Raw genomic sequence first — 20,747 nt, 5'->3', positions numbered from 1 at the left:
ACTGTTGTCGGGGTAGGAGAGTCAGAGCACATTACGCTGCAGTGCATGCTGGGGACTGTAGTGCAGCGCATTGTGAAACAGGCTAATATTAATGGAAAATTTAAATACTTTTGCGGGCTGGATTTGGCCTGTGGGCCTTGAAATTGACACATGGGTTACAGAAGAACTTTCAGTCTGAAGGACAGAACCGATGTAAATGTGGTGCGTGTTTTGTATCTGCGAACGTCTCATTCTGTTTGCATCTCCTGCTGAATGTGCTGCAGTGTTCTGGAGTATCTGGTTCACTGTAGTGATGTTTGAATTTTCCCATAATCCCCTGTGCTCTGCACTCATTTACACTGACTCTCATTAGCCTGATTGATCCTCCCCCTCGCTCTCGTTCTCTCGCCCCTGTCTCTCTCTCTCTCTCTCTCTCTTCTCTCCCTTCTGCCTTTCTTTCTCTCTCTCTCTCTCTCTCACTCTCTCTCTCTCTCTCTCCTGCCTTTCTCTCTCTCTCTCTCTCTCTCTCTCTATCTCTCTCTCCTGTCTTTCTTTCTCTCTCTCTCTCTCTCTCTCTCTCTCTCTCTCTTGTCTTTCTTTCTCTCTCTCCCTCTCTCTCCCTCTCTCTCTCTCTCTCTCTCTCTCTCGCCTTTCTCTCTCTCTCTCTCTCTCTCTCTCTCTCTCTCTCCAGTTCAGCTTTATTTCTGAATGTTAATAATTACATTATCGCCAAATCCAAATAACATTGAAACAAATTAAAGAACAAACTCGCTAACAAACTTATTAATCATAAACGAGACAGTTCCATAATTCCACCCCCCACTCACCCCCCCATCTCTCTCTCTCTCTCGCTGTCTGTCTCTGTTCTGTTTAACGTTAGCTCAGTTCAGCTGTGTTGGTGCGAGTGATGGAGTGCAGCGCTGCCAAAGCCTAATACAGTTTAACTGTCTATACCTGATCATAATCAGCGCTGTGATAATGCAAATATTAATCATTTCCTCTCTGTGTTTCTCAGGACGAACGATCAGCTGGTGGCCTTTCTGTCAAAGTACCGCGACATGAACTTCATCAAGTCTCACGGGAGGGACAACGCACGGTGAGCACGGACGCTGTTACTGTCCTTCTGCTGTATGAAGTGCAGCGTTACAGTCCTTTCAGCTGCATTAAAGGGCTCGTTTAAGTGAAAAGCTGCGTTTTGCTTCCTATTCTGTGCCGTAACTTCATTAAACAAACCACTCGCTCACCACTCCGTACAGCTCACGTGGGAAAACTAAGCTGCCCTTTTTAAATTCATTGTTTTTGTGATGTCACACATTAACATATATCCGCCTGTTCATCCTACAGCCTTTTTAGCTAGTTTAGTTTAGTTAGTTTAAACCCAATACTTACATTTAAAGTGTCTCCTCAGCCGCCGTTCGCTCCTCTGCTGACGAAGTTCTCGAATCCTCGCCAGCACGCAGTGAACCTCGGGATATGTTGGCTGGCGAAGGATCCACCCGTTGGACACATTTCTCGGACGCATATGAAGAAGCCTTCGAAATGAGACAGTCTAGTCGCGCCACTGTGACACAATCAGCCTCCAAATTCAGCCTCCGAAGGACGCAGCCCTGAACTGGGACGCAGCTCCAGTGTGAAAGACGTTTCTATGCGTGTGTTTGTTTTCAGAACTTGACGTGTTTTTTTCATCCATAAAAATTGGACAGGCCTTTAGTCCCATAGTCAAAAGATTTGTATTTCCATCTAGTGTTTGAACGAGGAACTGCAGGGTCCTGTAATCAACCCGTGAAATACGGCTCGTATGTTTTACGTCACTGATCAGCTTTGCTGATCGCATATTTGGGCTGAAAATCAGCCAATACTGATACACGACTGATTGATCCTTCCATCTGTTCAGTATATATGCAGTTACATCCTGCCTTTACATGACAGTGATGAAGTAAAAGTCTTGGGGGCGAGAGATAAGGCCGCTGTCTTTCACAGCAGGTCCAAACTCGGCCCCTGTGAAGGCCCAGTAATCCTCTGTATCAGTAACTCTCTATTTCAGAAGGTCTATTAGTGCTTGCGTGACCTGTGGATGAGCGTAATAAGACTCGACAGAGTTGTGACGGAGCCTCTTGCTCGCTATTTTTAACGAGCTCCCTTCGTTCTCGTTTCTCTCCACACATTACATGTCAGTATCAGATATGCCCATCATCTCCGTCCCTGCGAGCTCTTCAGCTCAACGGCTTTTAATGAACGACAGCCGTAAGTGTGCGAGTGCAGACTTGGATCTTAAAATCAGCGTGTCAGATACTCCCTCCGCGCTGTACTGCTTAGAACTGTAATAACACAGAACAGTGCAGTGTGGGAGAAGCAGACATAACTGTGTATAGCAGTGATAAATCATGCATCGTGAATAATCGCATCATTTTGTGTAGTTAAGTGCTCAAAGTTCAGCCTAAAGAAAGATTTGTGTCCATTTAAAAAGCAGCGCGTTGTGTTACAGCTGTGTGAGTGGACATAACAAGCAGGCTGATTTAGCCAGCAAGTAAGCTTATAACCATCTTATAACCTTCACTGCTTAGCATCATGCAAGCTGGATTTGCCACAATACCAAAATTTTGGTCAAATTTACGACACCAGAATGAAAATTCCCAGCCGAAAGTGAAAAATCAAGACACATCTGGCTGTTTTATTTTAATTTGTTGTTTTATTTATGCATTGGAACAAAAATAATAAACATAAAAACTACAACATAAAGAAGAAAGTACACTTTTATTTTTTGTTAAAATCTGGCTGCAGTATTTAGGCTACAGTATGTGCCATAAAGTCCGACGTCATTTTTATTTGTTTCATCAAGTGAAGTTATATTATATTATATGGGAAGATAATTTAGCTTGTTTAAATCAATTCTTAAAACAAGCAGCATGATCTGCCAATGTGGATAGATAATTACTCTCAAAAAGTAAAATTAACTTTAAACAATTAAAAAACATCTAGAAATAAGTCGAAATATCTTGTAATATTCTAAAATTATCTTAAAATGAGAAATATTGATTACATTTAAGATGATTTGACTCACAGCCTGTGTATATGCTGTCCGGTAAGTTGTTAGGAATGTTAAACAGCGGCGGCAGCTCTATGCAGGACTCTTTACTGAAAGAGTCACTGTAACACTGATACACACAAGATAAAACAGATGGAATGACTTTTACAGACCTCAAATGTCTGTGTTTAATCTCGAACAGCCAAAAGATGTTTATGTGAATAGTCATTAGCTTAGCACTAAAATACTGTAGGAATCCCATAGGGGTGCTAAAAGAAATTATGTTGGCTTGGAGTTGGGAATTCCAAGAGCTTGGAATTGCATATTTTTAAACTTATGCATGTTTGAGCTACAAAGCAGGAAAAAGAAAACGATGCCTCCATAAAAGCAAGTGTTGTTAGCAACAAGCTAGCCTGCAAATGTTAGCGATGTGAGTGATAACTTCAGGGGTCAGAGTGTTCTCAAAACAGGGAACTTTATGGTCAATATTATTCTTTAACCCACCTCTGTGTCGCAATGTTGACAGATCTAAAGCTAATACTACAAAAGCTATTAACCTCATATGCAGAGAAGTGGTTCTTTATTACTGCTAACAGTGTGATTTGATATCCTGCACTAAGCTCAGAGAATATCATCCCGACTGTCCTGGTAGGAATTCCCAGTCGAGTTTCAAGTTACGAGCTTAATTTGAACGCAGCACTAGCTAAATAGTGACCATTATCCACTTGTTCAATTCAATACCTTTGGGATGAGCTGTGTGATCCAGAACTGACCATCCAACATCAGTACCTGACCTCACTAATGCTCAATCAAATCCTCACAGCAATCTAGTGTAAAGCCTTCCCAGAAGAGTAGAGGCTGTTACTGCCCCAGACTCCTGGAGAGACGTTGTGGACCCTGACTGTGATTACTGAATGTTCTCTGCAGCTTCATCCGAAAGCAGGGCCTGGACCGGCTGTTCTTCGAGTGCGACACACACATGTGGCGTCTGGGGGACAGGAAAATTCCGGAGGGGATCTCTGTGGACGGCGGCTCCGACTGGTTCCTGCTGAATCGTGCGTTCGTGGAGTACGTCATCAACTCGGAGGACGACCTGGTGACCAGCATGAAGCGCTTCTACGCCTACACGCTGCTGCCGGCCGAGGTGAGTCGCTCGATTTCAGCTCAGGCAGCTCCTCTAATTGTCCCGCCTTCTGCTGAGTCCAAAGATCGGATTCTTGCCACTTCAACCTGGTAATGTGAACGTAGCCATAGTAACACTCAAACCAGCCCGTCTGCCACCAACAATCATGCCACGCTCAAAATCACTGAGATCACACTTTTCTGAAGGTAGACGTGAACATTACCTTAAAGCTGTATCTGCTTTATTTTACGTGCTGCACTGCTGCCACATGATTGGCTGATTAGATGATTGCATAAAGGAGTAGGTGTGCAGGTGTTCCTAATAAAGTGCACAGTGAGTGTCTATTGTGGCCCACTAGAGCAAGATGAACATACTTCCTAGGGGGGCTTTAAATCTATTAGATTACTAAACAACCGCACATGATGCTAATTGGCACTTCCCATAAGCTTCCATTAGATGTCAGTTACATTAGCCTCTAAGCTCCAGTTCTAAACCAAAGAAGCAAATTTCAGATGCTAAACATGGGGAAAAGGGGAAAACTGTGGTTATGTGAAAGTTACAGTTACACCGATCAGGCATAACATTCTGACCACCTCCTTGTTTCTGCGCTCATTGTCCATTTTATCAGCTCCACTTACTATATAGGTGCACTTTGTAGTTCTACAGTTACAGACTGTAGTCCATCTGTTTCTCTGATACTTTGTCGGCCCCCTTTTACCCTGTTCTTCAGTGGTCAGGACCCCCATGGACCCTCACAGAGCAGGTACTATTTGGGTGGTGGATCATTCTCAGCACTGCAGTAACACTGACGTGGTGGTGGTGTGTTAGTGTGTGTTGCGCTGGTCTGAGTGGATCAGACACAGCAGTGCTGCTGGAGTTTTTAAACCCCTCAGTGTCACTGCTGGACTGAGAATAGTCCACCAACCAAAAATATCCAGCCAACAGCGTCCTGTGGGCAGCGTCCTGTGACCACTGATGAAGAACTAGAGGATGACCAACACAAACTGTGCAGCAGCAGATGAGCTATCGTCTCTGACTTTACATCTACAAGGTAGACTGACAAGGTAGGAGTGTCTAATAGAGTGGACAGTGAGTGGACACAGTGTTTAAAAACTCCAGCAGCACTGCTGTGTCTGATCCACTCGTACCAGCACAACACAACTATACTATATAGTAAGTGTACACTACACACTACTTTATGCTCTTGTTCAAGTTCAGTTTAGTGTTTTTGTTTTTTAATTGTAAGAATCAGACGATTAAAGAACTGGAAGACGTGAAAAGCAAAGCGGCAAAATTAGAATCCCTCTCGTGTCTTATTTACTCATTAGATGCCATGTTTGTGAGCACAGGGTCCAGTTTAATGAGAGAGATGTTTGGATTGTGTTGAGAGAGAGGTGTGGTTCTTCATCCCATCCTGGGAGGCTTATTTGCTGGTGTGGGAAAGGCGGACTCCTCTTCATTCTCTCTTTTTTTGCCTCTGATGTAGACATTTAACAGAGCAGACCTCCTGATAAGGCCGCTCTGTAAGACATCCGTCTTCATTTTATCAGATGTCATTACTTCTCCCTCTCTCCCTGTCCCCCTCCCTCCCTCCCTCTCTCCCTCGTTCTCTCTGCAGTCTTTCTTCCACACCGTGTTGGAGAACAGCCCCCACTGTGAGAGCATGGTGGACAATAACCTGCGCATCACTAACTGGAACAGAAAGCTGGGCTGTAAGTGCCAGTATAAGCACATTGTGGACTGGTGCGGCTGCTCACCAAACGACTTCAAACCCTCTGACCTGCCGCGCTTCCAGGTAAGAGACTCAATCCACACTTTTAATAATAAAGGTGCTGTTCAGGTAAATTTTTTTTTAATGTTCCCTCAAAGGTTCAACAGTGGTTTTAAGGTCCGATTGTGAACCTTAAATAAGTTTTTCCAGGTGAAAAGTTCGTATTTGTACCTTTTCATAACCGAATGTTTTAAACAGAACAGTAAAATAAAGTCCTGGAGACGAGACGGGGTGTGTGGAGTCAGTACAGCTTAGAACATATCATTCAGTGGGTTATGGTTCAGTTATGTTCCCTGACTAAAGGGACTGAGATGGACCCCTGAGGGTTCCACCCCAGTGACAAGAGGGGCACTGACCCAGAGACAGTTTAGTACCTTTATTTCTGAGAGTGTAAAGCTGCCTCACTGTGAATGATGTGCTGGAAATACAGAAGTTTTTTTTTCGCTGTTTTAGAACGTAAACCCACGTTTGTTGTAACAGTGGCAGCCCTCAAAGATGTGTTTATCATCTAAACTCATTTCGCCTTAGCAATAAAAATGCGGTTTATTGTGCATATAAAATTCTAAATAAAACAGTTCGGCATGATTGTATGTTTGAAAATTTAAAAATAAAAACATGTTGCAAAATAAGGCAAGTTTAAAAGAGCTCAGTTCTCACTTCTTCAGATGTTAGACGGCACAACCGAAAGCAAAGGACTTTTATTTTAACATGGTTTAACAAAAGAGGGACCAGGGTATTGCATCATAAAGGAGACCTCAAGCGACCTTCATGGTTCAATGCCATGGCCACAGATTTAGTAGAAGTGTGATGTTTGAGTCGTGGTTAGATCGGTTCTGTTTACCATGTCAGGTGCTCTGACCTCAGGAGAACCATAAAAATGTGGAATTATTATAATAATGTTAATATTCGGTTTTAATAAATGAAATAGGCTTTGATATCACTAACTATATTTAAGATATAAAATGCACATCATGTCCTTTATGACTTTGGAAAACCTTATTTGTCACTGACCTATAAATGAAATAGTAATGTAATGTAAACTGAATGTACAGCAAAATGAAACAGAGGTACATAAGTTAAAGTCATGAATTGAGTCAGCTGTGCAGCGCCGGAGCATCTCAGCACAAACAGAACCATCCAGCCCAGAGCGGATCGGTCCAGCGGATGAGCTTGTTTAGCTAAACTCTCTTGACCCTTTCATAGTTGTAATGCCACGAGCCCACGCCTGCAGCGGACCAGTAATACTCCACGTTTAGCCTGTGTGAGTGCGGTGGGCCTTTCGTCGCCGCTTAATTCTCCCCTAACAAACAGCTAATAGCGCGAGACAGGTTCGCCAGTCGAGCCGGTCTGAGCTCTGATTAGAAATCCAATGAGACTTAACGAGAAGAGAAGCTGCTCTAACTTAGCCCCGCGCATGGCAATCTGTAATTAACTGTGGCCAAACGGACGGGGCCGGCCCAGATCAATCGCTAAGGCGGCCTTTCATCGAAAGGATTCCAATAGCGGTGTGGCACTACAGCACCCAGACTCCTTAACGTTTACATTAATACTTACAGTCATTCACAACCTAGCCTTTCGTTTTGTGTTCAATAGAATAAACAAAATAGATTTAAATGCTATAAACTAGCTGCCAGTGTGTATTTTAATTTGTTTTGTTCAAAATTTCAAGTATTTTGGGATCAACAAGAAACTTTCGATTGAAAAATAATATATTGTATTTGTCTATTTATAAAAATCTGCCACCACTTTTGGAATTGTGTATGATAATGTTATTATAGCTTAATTCTTAATACTCTACAGCTCAGTTTATATCACAATACCTGCATTTAGAGTCGGTTACTCATTCAGCCTAATGAGAAACTGTAGAACAGACTCAGTTTATATCACAATACCTACATTTAGAGTCAGTTATTCATTCAGCCTAACGAGAAACTGTAGAACAGACTCAGTTTATATCACAATACCTACATTTAGAGTCGGTTATTCATTCAGCCTAACGAGAAACTGTAGAACAGACTCGGTTTATATCACAATACCTACATTTAGAGTCGGTTATTCATTCAGCCTAACGAGAAACTGTAGAACAGACTCGGTTTATATCACAATACCTACATTTAGAGTCAGTTATTCATTCAGCCTAACGAGAAACTGTAGAACAGACTCGGTTTATATCACAATACATACATTTAGAGTCAGTTATTCATTCAGCCTAACGAGAAACTGTAGAACAGACTCGGTTTATATCACAATACATACATTTAGAGTCAGTTATTCATTCAGCCTAACGAGAAACTGTAGAACAGACTCAGTTTATATCACAATACCTACATTTAGAGTCAGTTATTCATTCAGCCTAACGAGAAACTGTAGAACAGACTCAGTTTATATCACAATACCTACATTTAGAGTCAGTTATTCATTCAGCCTAACGAGAAACTGTAGAACAGACTCAGTTTATATCACAATACCTACATTTAGAGTCGGTTATTCATTCAGCCTAACGAGAAACTGTAGAACAGACTCAGTTTATATCACAATACCTACATTTAGAGTCGGTTATTCATTCAGCCTAACGAGAAACTGTAGAACAGACTCGGTTTATATCACAATACCTACATTTAGAGTCAGTTATTCATTCAGCCTAACGAGAAACTGTAGAACAGACTCGGTTTATATCACAATACCTACATTTAGAGTCAGTTATTCATTCAGCCTAATGAGAAACTGTAGAACAGACTCGGTTTATATCACAATACCTACATTTGGACTGAGTTTATATCACAGAGCTCTAAGTCGTCACTGTGCTGCCTCTGATTTTCCTTCTTTAGCGCCACCTGTGATCTGTGACTTCACACACCACCAATCACTGACCCTCTAAAATATAAACAGGTGGAATGTGTTTATTTGTCTGTTCAGATGTGGAATAGAAACATCATCATTTTTAAATCCTGTCGTCATTTTTAAATATGATATACCTTATGATATATCGTTGTACCCGAGTAGCGCTTCAGTCCCGTCCATCTGAGGGCTCTTCTGTAATGAAAGTGATTTAAGGCCGTTTTTAATCAGGTGTTTAGTGCCTTTACTTGTGTACGATGTAAAGCCTGCAGCTGATAACCGGACTAAACGAAATTACAAAAGACTAAACAAGACTCGAGACTTGATTTGGACTCCTGAATCGGCTCGTGAGCATCTCTGCAGTGCTGGAGAATCTGTGCTGGAGCTCCAGACCCGGTCATTTCCCACAGCCCTGCCCTGTAATAGCTGGCTGCTGCCCCTGTTTCCATCCTCCGCTGCCGTCCTCAGAATAGAACTGCAAGTTAGCAGAGTTACACTGGGCCACGCGCCACGCTCTCCACCAGCACAGCACACAGACCCGACTCTCTCTCTCTGACTCTCTCGCTCTCTCTCTCTCTGTCTCTCTTTCTCTCTCTCCCTCTCTCTCCCCCCTCACTCTGTCTCTCTCTTTCGGTATCTCTATCTTTTTCCTCTCTTTGTAGCTCTTTTTCTCTCTCTTTTTCTTTCTGTCTCTGTCTCTCTCTTTCTCTCCATGTCTGTGTCTCTCTCTCTCTGTATCCCTCTCTCTCTCCCCTCTCCTTCTCTTTGCCTCTCTCTTTTTATATCTCTCTCTGTCTCTCTCTCTCTTTCTGTATCTGTCTCTCACTCCTTCTCTCTCTTTTTATATATCTCTCTATTTCTCTCTCTCTTTCTGTATTTCTCTCCCCTCTCTCTACCCCTCTTCCTCCCTCTTTCTCTCTCTCCGCATCTCTTTCTTTTTATCCCTCTCTCCCCTTCCCCTTCTCTCTCTGTCTCTTTCTCTCTTTCTCTCCCTGTATGTCTCTTTCTGTCTCTGTATCTCTCCTCTGTAATGCTTTCTCTCTCTCTCTCTCTCTCTCTTTCTGTATCCCTCTCTATCTCTCACCTCACCTTCTCTCTCTCCGTCTCTCTCTTTTTTCATATTTATTTCTCTCTCTTTCTGTATTTCTCTCCCCTTCTCTCTCTCTCTTTCTGTATCTCTTTTTTCTCTTTCTCTTTGTATCTTTCTCTCTCTCTTTCCCTGTCTTTGTCTCTCTCTGTATCTGTCTTTCTCTCTCTCTCTCTCATGTGCTTTACTTTCTTTCACTCACCTTTTGCTCTTTGCCTCTTTTTCTTTTCTCTCTCTCACTGTTTCTCTCTCTTACGCTTTCTCTCATTCTCTCACGCTGTTTCTTTTTCTCTTTCTTAATATGTCATGTACTCTCTCTCTCTCTCTCTCTCTCTCTCTCTCTCTCTCTCTCTCTCTCTGTCTCTGAGCAGCCCTAACCCTGGTACAGTGAGTCTGTGCTCCAGCCCATGACATCATCACCGTAAGCCCCCCCCACACTAAACCGGCTTGGTCCCGTAGAGGCCGACGGGGACGTGGCTTTGCTGCGGAGCGTGAGGACTGACAGGTCCTAAATGAAGTTTGCAGGGACGCTGCGGTTCACAGTGATTAAAGTCAGAATCACATTAGACCAAAGGGAAATAACATGCTGAGGTATTTGGGCTGGAGCCTCGAGCTGCACGCGTAATTAGTGTTTCCTTTTCTGAATGGGTGTGTGAGTGTGTGTGTGTGTGAGTGTGTGTGTGTGTGTGTGTGTGTGCGTGCAGTGTAGGATGAGTTGCTCATAATAAGACATAAAAAGAGGAAAACCCAGCCCTTCAGAATAACCACCACTTTTTAAGCTTTTCTAAATACAACTCAGATTCACTCGCAGCACCAAACAGACTCACTCAACCCTTAGAAGCCACTTAGTTTCTCATGATCATTTATCACCAACAGCTCATTGAGTCCAGTGGAAAGTGCAGATCCTAAACTTTGACAGAACCGCCTGCTTTAACAGGAAAGGGCTGTTTGAGCACCATTCAAAATAACATATCAAAATCTCCTGTTTTAGGGGCGAACGACTTTCAAAGCAGGGCTACAGCTGAAACAAACCTGCGGAAAACAGATTCATTCCAAAGATGTCTCCCTAAACTCTCCGGGGTCTCGATCTGTTCATCTCTTCTTAAACTCTCCTCTAAAGGCTCTTCATATATCATGATCCTTATATGTTTCATATCTAAATGCTCCGTTATCTTCATCACTACTTTCCAAAACCGCTGCAGCAGCTTCAGCAGCTGTAAACTCTCTGCACGCCGTTTCTTTCCTTGCATGTGGACTGAATGAAGAATGAAGGGTTTCCGGCGAGATGGTCAGTCCTTAGTGACTGTCCATTATGTAGGCCAATATAGGACACTGTGCCCATATCATGGAAAAACTGATTTCCCTCACTTTTCCTGGCTCATGCAGCCCCTACATGAACACAAAGCAGCAAAAACAGCCTGGGTTGAATTTGCTGTTTTTGTGATGTCACAAAAACAAACACATTTACATTTATCCACCTGTGTATCCTATAGCAGTTTAGCCCCACCCACTCACACTAAGGTTATAAGAAGGGTTTCGGCCCAGACTGCCTTTTGAGGCGCGGCCAATCAGAACAGAGCTTGTTTACATATATCGGTCTTAAGGTGCTGCAACAACAGCAAGTTGTTTAATTGTAAGGAATAAAGAGAGGAGACTGATCATGTAAAAATGATTTATGGCTTCACCCAGACTGAGTAGTCATAAATCATTTTTACCTGATCGGTTTCCTCTCTTTATTTCTTACAATTAAACAACTTGCTGTTGTTGCAGCACCTTAAGACCGATATATGTAAACAAGTGGCACAAATCTAATTTTGATCTTTTCAAATCAGATCTGAGCCACTTTCAGATGTGGTCCTAGATCGGATACATATCCGATTTGTGCTGATTTTGAAGTCAGTGCCAGTAAACCAGTTTATCAGTGGCAGTTTATCGCCTTTCTCTCTCTAATCAGAGCTGCTCAGAGCGATGAAGCCTCGTTCTGCTGGTTAGTTTGTCATTAATGACGTATGGGGTTCGTTTGTGTGAGGTTATTAATTAGGATGTCCTCATAAGGGTAATTTCAGTATGCAGGCTCGTTCGCATTAATGGTCAGTAGCACCGATTTTTCATAATTCCTGTATAACTGAGTGTGTGAGATGTAAGCAGAGTGGTTTGGTGTGAGATGGTACAGATGTCTTTACAGTGGTGGTGATAGGAACCAGGGGTCGCCATGACTACAACACAAATATAGACATTTTATTTACTATCCAAAACCACCAGTGAACCTACACAAGTCTTCTGAGTTTATATGGAATGTTGATGATGGAAAATAGTGGAAAATCTGAAATAATAAGTTTTCTTTGGGGACTATTTTGCCTCACAGCGCCCTGAATATTATGTACCCCTCTACCATGAATGGATTTCAAGGCCCAAATCTTCCCAAAACTATCATAAAACAGTGTCTCAGTCATCAGGCAGTGAATTCATAACCATTTCATGTAGTAACTTTCTGTGAGGGAGCTTTTAGAGGTGGACGTCTGGTTCCTATCACCACCACTGTGAACAGTTCTGACTCTAGAACGGAGCGTTTCACACCAAACCACTCTGAACGACTCTGCTTACACCTTAAAGGTTGAATTATGGAGAAAATGTTTTAAAAATTGGTGGAATTTCCCTTTAGTGACAGATTTGGGTCACTTATCTATGAAAAGTGTGAACCATCAAGTTAGAAGGGGCAGAAATTGAGGCTGGTGATACGAATGCAGCGTGTGGCTGTTTCTGTTGGTTTGTTTAAAACAACAGAAATATTGTAAGTGGTCCTAAAACACAAGAAGCTCTAGACTTCTGGGGGTTAACCATTTGAAGTCTATGCTGGGAAAGAGAGCGTGAAAGAGAGAAAGAAGTGCGGGGAGGGGCCTGAGAGCGTTCGCAGGCCATTAAGACCGAAGGCCTGGGCGAAGTTGCGGGTATTGAGTAATTACCCTGTGACAATGCTCGTTTTTTCGCAGCGGCCCGCGAAAGAAAGTAGACAAAGGGCCGAGCGACGGAGGCTTGAAATGCGTTGTGGCAGTTTCAGTTTGTTGACAAGCCGCTCTCAGCCTGGAGCCTCGAAAGAGAGAATGCTGAAAGAACTTCCTGGACACGCCGCTCTAAATCACCTTATTATTTCTCTCTCTCTCTGACTCCTTTTCTCTCGCCCTCCCCCCTCGATCCAACTCCGTCTCTGCTTTGGGGGAAAAATCTAATCGCAGCCTCTGGGTGTAAAATCTCCTTTGTTTTCACTTTTCCATCTTTCCAAAAAATGTTTTCTGTGCAGGGAAATAAATAAATAAATAAGCGACTGGGGGTCTGCTGTCGTTTTCCGAAACTATTTCAAGCACGGATGATTTTTCCCCCTCTTTGAGCGTTCTGGCTTCCTCACAAACGTCCTCCTCCTCCTTTATCCGCTCGGCGTTAGCGGGCTGCGTCTGCGGATAGGCCGGGTTGATGTGTGTCGACTGAAGTGAGCAGAAGGCGAGCCGAGCGTTCTGGCAGAGACAGCTCCACTTTGATTTTTATTTTTACCGTCGATTACATCTCCCGAGAAAAAGGGGGTCTGTTTCTGTCTCTGGCTCTGCTGTGTGTTTTTTTCTTATCCCACCGGATGGTGTGCTTCTCTTTTCAGTTTCCGCTTTCTATCTCGTCCCCCCGTCTCTGTCTCTCTCTCTTTTCTGTTCCTCTGAAGCCTCAGAGAACCACCTGTCTGTCAGCATCCGTCTTCATCCTCCTCGTCTTCATCTGTCTCTTTTTTGTCTCCCTCACAGCAAACGACCAGGCCCACGTTCTTTGCGCGGAAGTTTGAGGCCAGCGTGAATCAGGAGATCGTGAACCAGCTGGACTCCTTCCTCTTCGGCAGCCTCCCTCAGGGCACGCCGGGCCTCAGCTCTTACTGGGAGAACGTGTACGACGAGGCCGACGGCGTCCACAGCCTGAGCGACGCCCTCCTCACACATTTCCACGCTTTCGCCCGCCTCGGCCTGACCCGGGCCACCAGCTCGCTGCAGGGCGACTCCAGCGACAATCGCTGCAGGTCAGTACTGTTCTGGACCTTATACCTCACATATCTCACATCTACAGCTGTACAGTCCAACTCTGAACATCTGTAAGAACAGCCCATATCCAAAGCTATACAACCCAGCTCCAAAGATCTAGAATAACAGATCACATCCAGAGCAGTACAGTTCAAATCAAAAGATCTTTAAGAACAGCTCAAATCTAGAGCTGTGTAGTCCAACTATAAAGATCTATAAGAACAGGCCCTATCCAAGCCTGTACAACCCAGCTCCAAAGATCTAGAAGAACAGCTCACATGCAGAGTTGCACAGTCCAGCTCTAATATCTTGAACTGCTCACATCTAGAGCTGTACAGTCCATCTCCAAAGATCTAGAAGAAAAGCATCCAGTGCTTCACAATCTATATACCTAGACAAACAGCTCACAACCAGAGCTGCACAGTCCAAAGATCTAGAACAGTTTTTGACTAGAGCTTCTAAATCCAACTCTGAAGTTCTGCTAAAACAGCTCACTTCAGGAGCAGCACAGTCCAAAGATCTCGAAGCGTCTTGCATGCAGAGCTGCCCAGTCCAGTTCTAACAGATCACATCCAGAGCTGCACAGTCTTAACTCTAAATATCTAGAACTGCTCGCATCAAGAGCAGTACAGTCCAACTATAGAGATCTAGAAAAACAGCTCAGATTCAGAGCTGCACAGTCTAACTCTACAGATCTATAACAGCCCCTTGCATGTGTTGTTTGGATGGAAAGCAAACCGTCCTTGTAAAGGCAGCCTAATGGACCTGATTGATCGAACCGTAGTTTGTGATGTGGAAGAAATGAGAATGAAGTGAAAAACGTGCTCAAACTAAGCCTGGCTTACAGTATGATAATCAATATTTCACAGTGCATCACAATACTGCAACTAGATGTCAATGAGTAAAGCTTTTATCACCTCTGCTCGTATCTCCATCATGGTGAATGTGTAGCAAACCGCAAACCAAACACAGCTGCTGCCATCTGTAGATGTTAGAACATCTTCATTACTACTGGAATTTTTCATTGATTAATTTATCTGTTTAACAGTGGTTTAACCCGAGGACTCAGACTGAGACTAAGATCTCTTTAGCAAGAGAGCCGAAGCCAAGAAATAATAAAACAAAACTAACTTACAATATCGCTGCGTCAATCAATAACAAGAGCAAACACTGCAGAAAATGGTGTCTTATCAAGTAAAATTATGTTAAACAGTCAATAAATTTATTGTAAGCTTAATTTAAGATTATTTACCTTATTTTAAGACATTTTTTACTTGTTTTAAGTGATTTTATTAAGTAAAATTATCTCACTAGATTGGCATATAAGTTTGCTTGTTTTGAGAAATGAGCTTGAAACCAGCAAGATTATCTTCCAGTATAGTGAGATGGGAAATAATGGGAAATATTATATATATATCAACTAGATTTTAAATAATTTCACTTGACAAGATCACATTTTTTGCAGTGAACTAACTAAATCTTTAACAATACCTTAGGAAGAGAGTTGAACGGCTCCAATTTCAAACATATCTGCAGGTTGTTCCACGTTAATGGAGCACTAAAAGCTGCCCTGCTTAATTATGTTGCATGTTGCCGACCCCTGGTCTAGAAGAACAGCTCACATCTAGAGTGGTACAGTCCAGCTAAAACCATCTATAAGAACAGCCCCTAACCAAAGCTGTACAATCCTGTGCAAGATCTAGAAGAACACACACCCAGAGCTACACAGTCCAAATCTAAGGATCTAGAACAGCTCACGTCCAGAGCTGTACTATCCAACTCTAAAGATCTAGAAGAACAGCTCACATCCAGAGCTAAAAGCTGCCCTGCTGTATTCAGACCGCATTAAATTGGGTAAAAATACACAGGTGGATTAATAAATGAATGACCACAAGTGGACAAAAATAATGACTAAAGAAAGCCAGTATAATCAGTCACACACACTTTGCTGGTGATCTTCAATCTTTCGAAATAACCAAATCAAATCGGATGTCAGAGTGAATCAGGCAGAACCTTTCAGGCCGGAATCAACACACAGCCGACCGCAGGTTCCCCGGGGAGGTCAGCACAGCGGCGTTTGTGTTGGTGAGCGGGGCTGCATTCAGACTCCACACAGGCCTGAGTCAGTTTCAGGAGGAAGGCCTGTGAGCAGAGGTGATGGGGGCGGAGGGGGAGTCGGGCTGGGGGGTGTTGGAGGGCACAAGGAGCTGTTTGTTGCTGGGGTGGAGGGCGTGTGGGAGAGAGGGAGCGTTCTGTTTTCGGCGGTGCGCTGTGACATCAGCGGTGAGAGAGGGAGGTGAGGTGAATGAATAGAGCCTCTGTTAATGCCCGCGTGCAGGACGCCTCCCGGAGGGCAGCGCCGCTGTAAATATTTGCTGTTCTGCTTGTCGGGGGGGCTGTGGAGCTCTTTCAGCCCCAGCTGGAATACTGATGAGCTCTGGGTGGGGCTTCAGACTCGCTCCCCTCAGCATCTCCTCTCCTGCAGCTCCGCCTCCTCCTGCTCAGCTCAACACTCACAAAACTTAGGATTTCTTTATAAAAGAAGGAAAAAAGCTCTTCCATAAAGGTTGACGCAACAAGATTATCAGCGACTTTACACTGTTAAATAAAGGTTCTGTTCAGGAACATTTCTGTTCATCAAGGTACAAACAGTGTAAATGTTCCCTCAAAGCTCCAACAGTGGTTTTAAGGTCTGATTGTGAACCTTAAATAAGTTTTTCCAGGTGAAAAGTTCGTATTTGTACCTTTTCATAACCGAATGTTTTAAACAGAACAGTAAAATAAAAGCCTGGAGACGAGACGGGGTGTGTGGAGTCAGTACAGCTTAGAACATATCATTCAGTGGATTATGGTTCAGTTATGTTCCCTGACTAAAGGTACTGAGATGGAGCCTTGAGGAAACCACCCCAGAGACAGGAGACATTTAAATAGCAATCACAATATCAGTCATAAAAATTGTCATTTTCCCCAAATTGTTCAGCCCTAGTAGCGTAGACAGCAGCATGTAGTTTATCATTAGCAGAACCAAAATATGATATTTTTGACAACAGGCTTCATTAGAAATATGAAAGTAGAAACAAATCTGTGATTTTGTGAAATATAGGAGCTAAATTTAAATGATTTTAGGCTTAAATGTCATTTGAGCATCATTTACTTCAGGGGTGTCAAACTCAACCAGTAAAAGGGCCACATTAAAAAATCTCAACAAATCCGTGAGCCAGAAAACGGCTGTGTTTTATTTCATATTTAATAACATTTTGCTATGAACTGAACTGACCATTGTTTATTCAAAATTTAACTGTAAAATGTATTGTAGTAGACCTTGAAATATTACATGAATAATTGAAATATTTAAAATTGAAATGTCCCCGGGTCATTTGCTCGATATTTTAAACCTACCTGTCTGCTTGAATTAGTCCTCTGGCATCTTTTCTTACTGCAGGTTCCTTAAGACTTGGGCTCAGTTTCTGAGCTGCTGAGCTACGTTCAGTGTTTATATTGGCTGAACTGCAGTTAGTGTGTTTGGTGATATAGCTGGTGTGGAACTGTGTGGAATTGAGGTTTAACCGCTGTCCCATAGACTGTTTTTGGATTAGGAGAGTCAGAGCATCATGCTGGGGACTGTAGTGCAGTGCGCTGTGAAACAGGCTAATATTAGTAGAAAATTAAAATACTTCTGCGGGCCGGATAGGATCGTGTGGCAGCCCTGATCTGCCCCACAGGCCTTGTGTTTGATTCATGGGATTTACTTTGATATATTTGATGTTTTCATATTAAAACCAAATATATTTTACAGTTACGGTCGGTACAGTGTCGCTGTAAAAATACACATCTGCAAAATAGTTACTTTACAGGCAAAAGCAAAAACATTAACTTTTAATGCATGTTAATGTAAAGAGATTTGATTCCAAATAGTGTGATTTGATTTGAAATGTGATTTTGATTTCTTTATGAAATTTTCACACAATGTAAAGAAAAGCTGTTCAAATGACGTAGAAAGTTCATCGTAGAAAATTGGGAAAAAATGGACATACATTTTTACTTTTGACGGCAATGATATCTAGAACAGTTTCCATCTGAAACAGAGGGGGCGCCAAAGCCTAAGTTTTACAAACAAACCAAAGGCAGGTTTAGAAAGCGTGCACACTAATACTAACACCTTCTTTCACGTCCGAGCTCAGAGTTTGTTCGTAGCTTGTTGGTTCCTCTTAATGAGTGAATAAAGCCAGGAAGTTTCTGATCACCGGTCAGTTTTCACATTCCCCGTGAGGCCAGCAGGGTCTCCTCCGAATCTGAGATGACGCTGGTCGTTTGTCTCCCCTCAGGTACTTTGCCATGGGCCACCCCGTGTCTGTCCATATCTACTTCCTGTCTGACGAGTTTCAGGGCTACCTGGTTAGACATCACGCCACCAACCTGGCCACCAGCAAGCTGGAGACTCTGGAGACCTGGGTGATGCCCAAGAAGTTCTTCAAATTCACCAACCCGCCAAACAGCTTCAACAGGCTGCAGCTTGCGGAGGTAAGAGAGCTTTGGGCTCGTCTGGAGGCCTGGAGGCGATTATATGATGTTCATGTGAATTTGGCAAAAATAGAACATCATGATATCTCTTCACATCTTTACATGAGGCCTGCTTCAGAACAGTGACATAACCGTGTCATAGACAGGTCATAGCAGATGTCATATGCTTTCATTAGTTCAGTTAGTCATCATTACTGCTAATTGCAGTGACAGATGTCATTATGTCTGATTTTGTGGAAGCTTCTGATGCTAAATGTGGCTTTTACTGTAATGAACCATCATGATATCAAACATGACAATGAGCAGTAATGGTAACTGTACTAGTTATATTGCTGAACATAATCTGTAAAAAGCTTCTTTCCTTTTTTTAAAATACATTTTAAAGCTGACTATAAAAAGCATAAGGATTGCTGTGGTATTCCAGGTGGTTGCTAGGCCGTTGCTATGGTATCCCAGGTGGTTGCTAAGGTATTGCTAGGCCATTGCTGTGGTATCCCAAGTGGTTGCTAAGGTGTTGCGAGGCCATTGCTATGGCATCCCAGGTTATTGCTAGGATGTTGCTAGGCTGTTGCTATGGTATACCAGGTGATTGCTAGGATGTTGCTAGGCCGTTGCTATGGTATCCTAGGTGGTTGCTAAGTAAATATGCAATTTTTCTGCAATTTCTGTTTATTTGCGTTTAACATACAGGGCAACAAAATAAAACATAATATATATATAGTAACAGTAACTGTGCATTAAAATGTGCATCGTGTTCCCTGTAGAGGATGTTAACTTATTCACACATAGAGAATCAACCAAAACATGGAATTTGCATATGACTGCAGGCGTTCCACTACATACCTAACAGAATGTGTTTAACGTGGAGATCAGCTCGTCTTCGCAGTGGTTCCTGCTCGCTGTTCTGAGCAGGCAGCTGTTGTGGTTCTCCGTCACAGCGCTGACAGCGCTCTGAACAGCAGAACGTATAAGTCGGGCGACGTTAGTGCAGCTCGTTTGCGCTCGGCTCCTGGACGCTGGAGAAGTGGTTGTTGTAAACAGGCCGGTTCAGTTGATTAAAAAAAAACAAATGTGGGAGAACAATGCTCGCTTTGTCCTGCTCGCTGCAGTAAAAGTGTTCTGGCAGTATATTCGCGCAGGAGCTCTCGCGGCGCGCACGGCGAGGGGAAATTGACCTCCGAATATTATTGGTAATCTTACTCTGCTGCACATTCTGCCTGACATACTCCGTTAAACAACCAATAATTCAGACGTTCTTCATTGATTTAGCTGTCAGCCAGCGCCGTACCTGTCATCTTGCCCTTTGGCGTAATCAGTGATTTGTCTGCCGGAGTGCGGGGGGATAAAATAATGACTGCACGCTTTGCTGCACCAGGTTTATCTGCTGCGGGACGAGAGCGGAGGAGGGGGACGCGCGCTGTGATGTAGAATAACGTACGGAGACGCAGGAAACAAGGGGTCCTCTTAACGTGGCCCTCTAGCTGTAAAGATGTACAAACACTGGGTTCAGTTTCTGCCGCAAGAGCTGTTCAGACATCAGAGCGGTCTATACAGTCGGGAGCAGAAGTTTGAGTTTGTTGATTTTATAAGCACTCAAAAGTTTGGGGTCTGATTTCATTCATATAAACCAGTTTCTCTGAAGATGTGAGTATAAAATGATCCTATGATGAAACTAATTTCTTAAAAGTTTCAGTCAGTCTGTATGAAGCTGTAATAATGAAGGTGTTTTGATTATAAACTGAGCTGTAAGTGATTCTATGATAACTGATAAATCTGTACAGCATTGAGAATGAACTGATAAAGAAACTGACACCCACAATGCCTCATATTTGAGAACCGACAACCAAAAAAAGAGTTTTTACAGTAAACAGAAAATTATAGCTTATTGTTTAATAACTCTTCAATTTTTTTTACCATGTTCTAACTTTATATTGGTCCCAAAATACTGTAAACTGTGAATAAAGTGTTGGTTTAAGTTTTGGTGTCCAGTTCACAGCATTTCGATCTGCTCTGTTTGAGTTATCACTGAATAACAGCTGTTGTTGTTGTTGTTGTTGTTTACAGGCTCTCTTAGGGCTGAAACAATAAGCTATTCTGGAAAATCAATAGTGTTTTTCAGGGTGTTGCTGCTAGAAATCTAAGACTCCAAATGTTCCGCTGCATACTCGGAGAAAAATCAGAATTTATCACATTTTATTAACTTCAGAATCTAAAGTTTAGAATCAGTGAAGTAAGAGGAGCTACTGTCTAATAAAGGCAATTGTTCTTAAAATTGACTAAATGATCTAACACTCATAAAAGACACACACACACACACACACACACACACACACACATATATATATATATGT

General features: G+C 42.8%; 1 protein-coding gene across 1 annotated transcript in view; it reads left to right on the top strand.

Moving 5' to 3' along the window:
• Window positions 1-20,747, top strand: part of xylt1 (xylosyltransferase I) — a 106,271-nt gene that overhangs the window by 72,058 nt on the left and 13,466 nt on the right. Inside the window, exons 5-9 of the mRNA XM_036590495.1 lie at window positions 995-1,075; window positions 3,932-4,148; window positions 5,746-5,922; window positions 13,609-13,874; window positions 18,201-18,396. Coding sequence (XP_036446388.1) covers window positions 995-1,075; window positions 3,932-4,148; window positions 5,746-5,922; window positions 13,609-13,874; window positions 18,201-18,396 — 937 coding nt within the window. The remainder of the gene's footprint in view (window positions 1-994; window positions 1,076-3,931; window positions 4,149-5,745; window positions 5,923-13,608; window positions 13,875-18,200; window positions 18,397-20,747) is intronic.

This window comes from Colossoma macropomum, unplaced genomic scaffold (genome assembly GCF_904425465.1).
Source record: "Colossoma macropomum unplaced genomic scaffold, Colossoma_macropomum, whole genome shotgun sequence".
NCBI lineage: Eukaryota > Metazoa > Chordata > Actinopteri > Characiformes > Serrasalmidae > Colossoma > Colossoma macropomum.
This window is presented reverse-complemented; position numbering and strand designations above follow the sequence as displayed.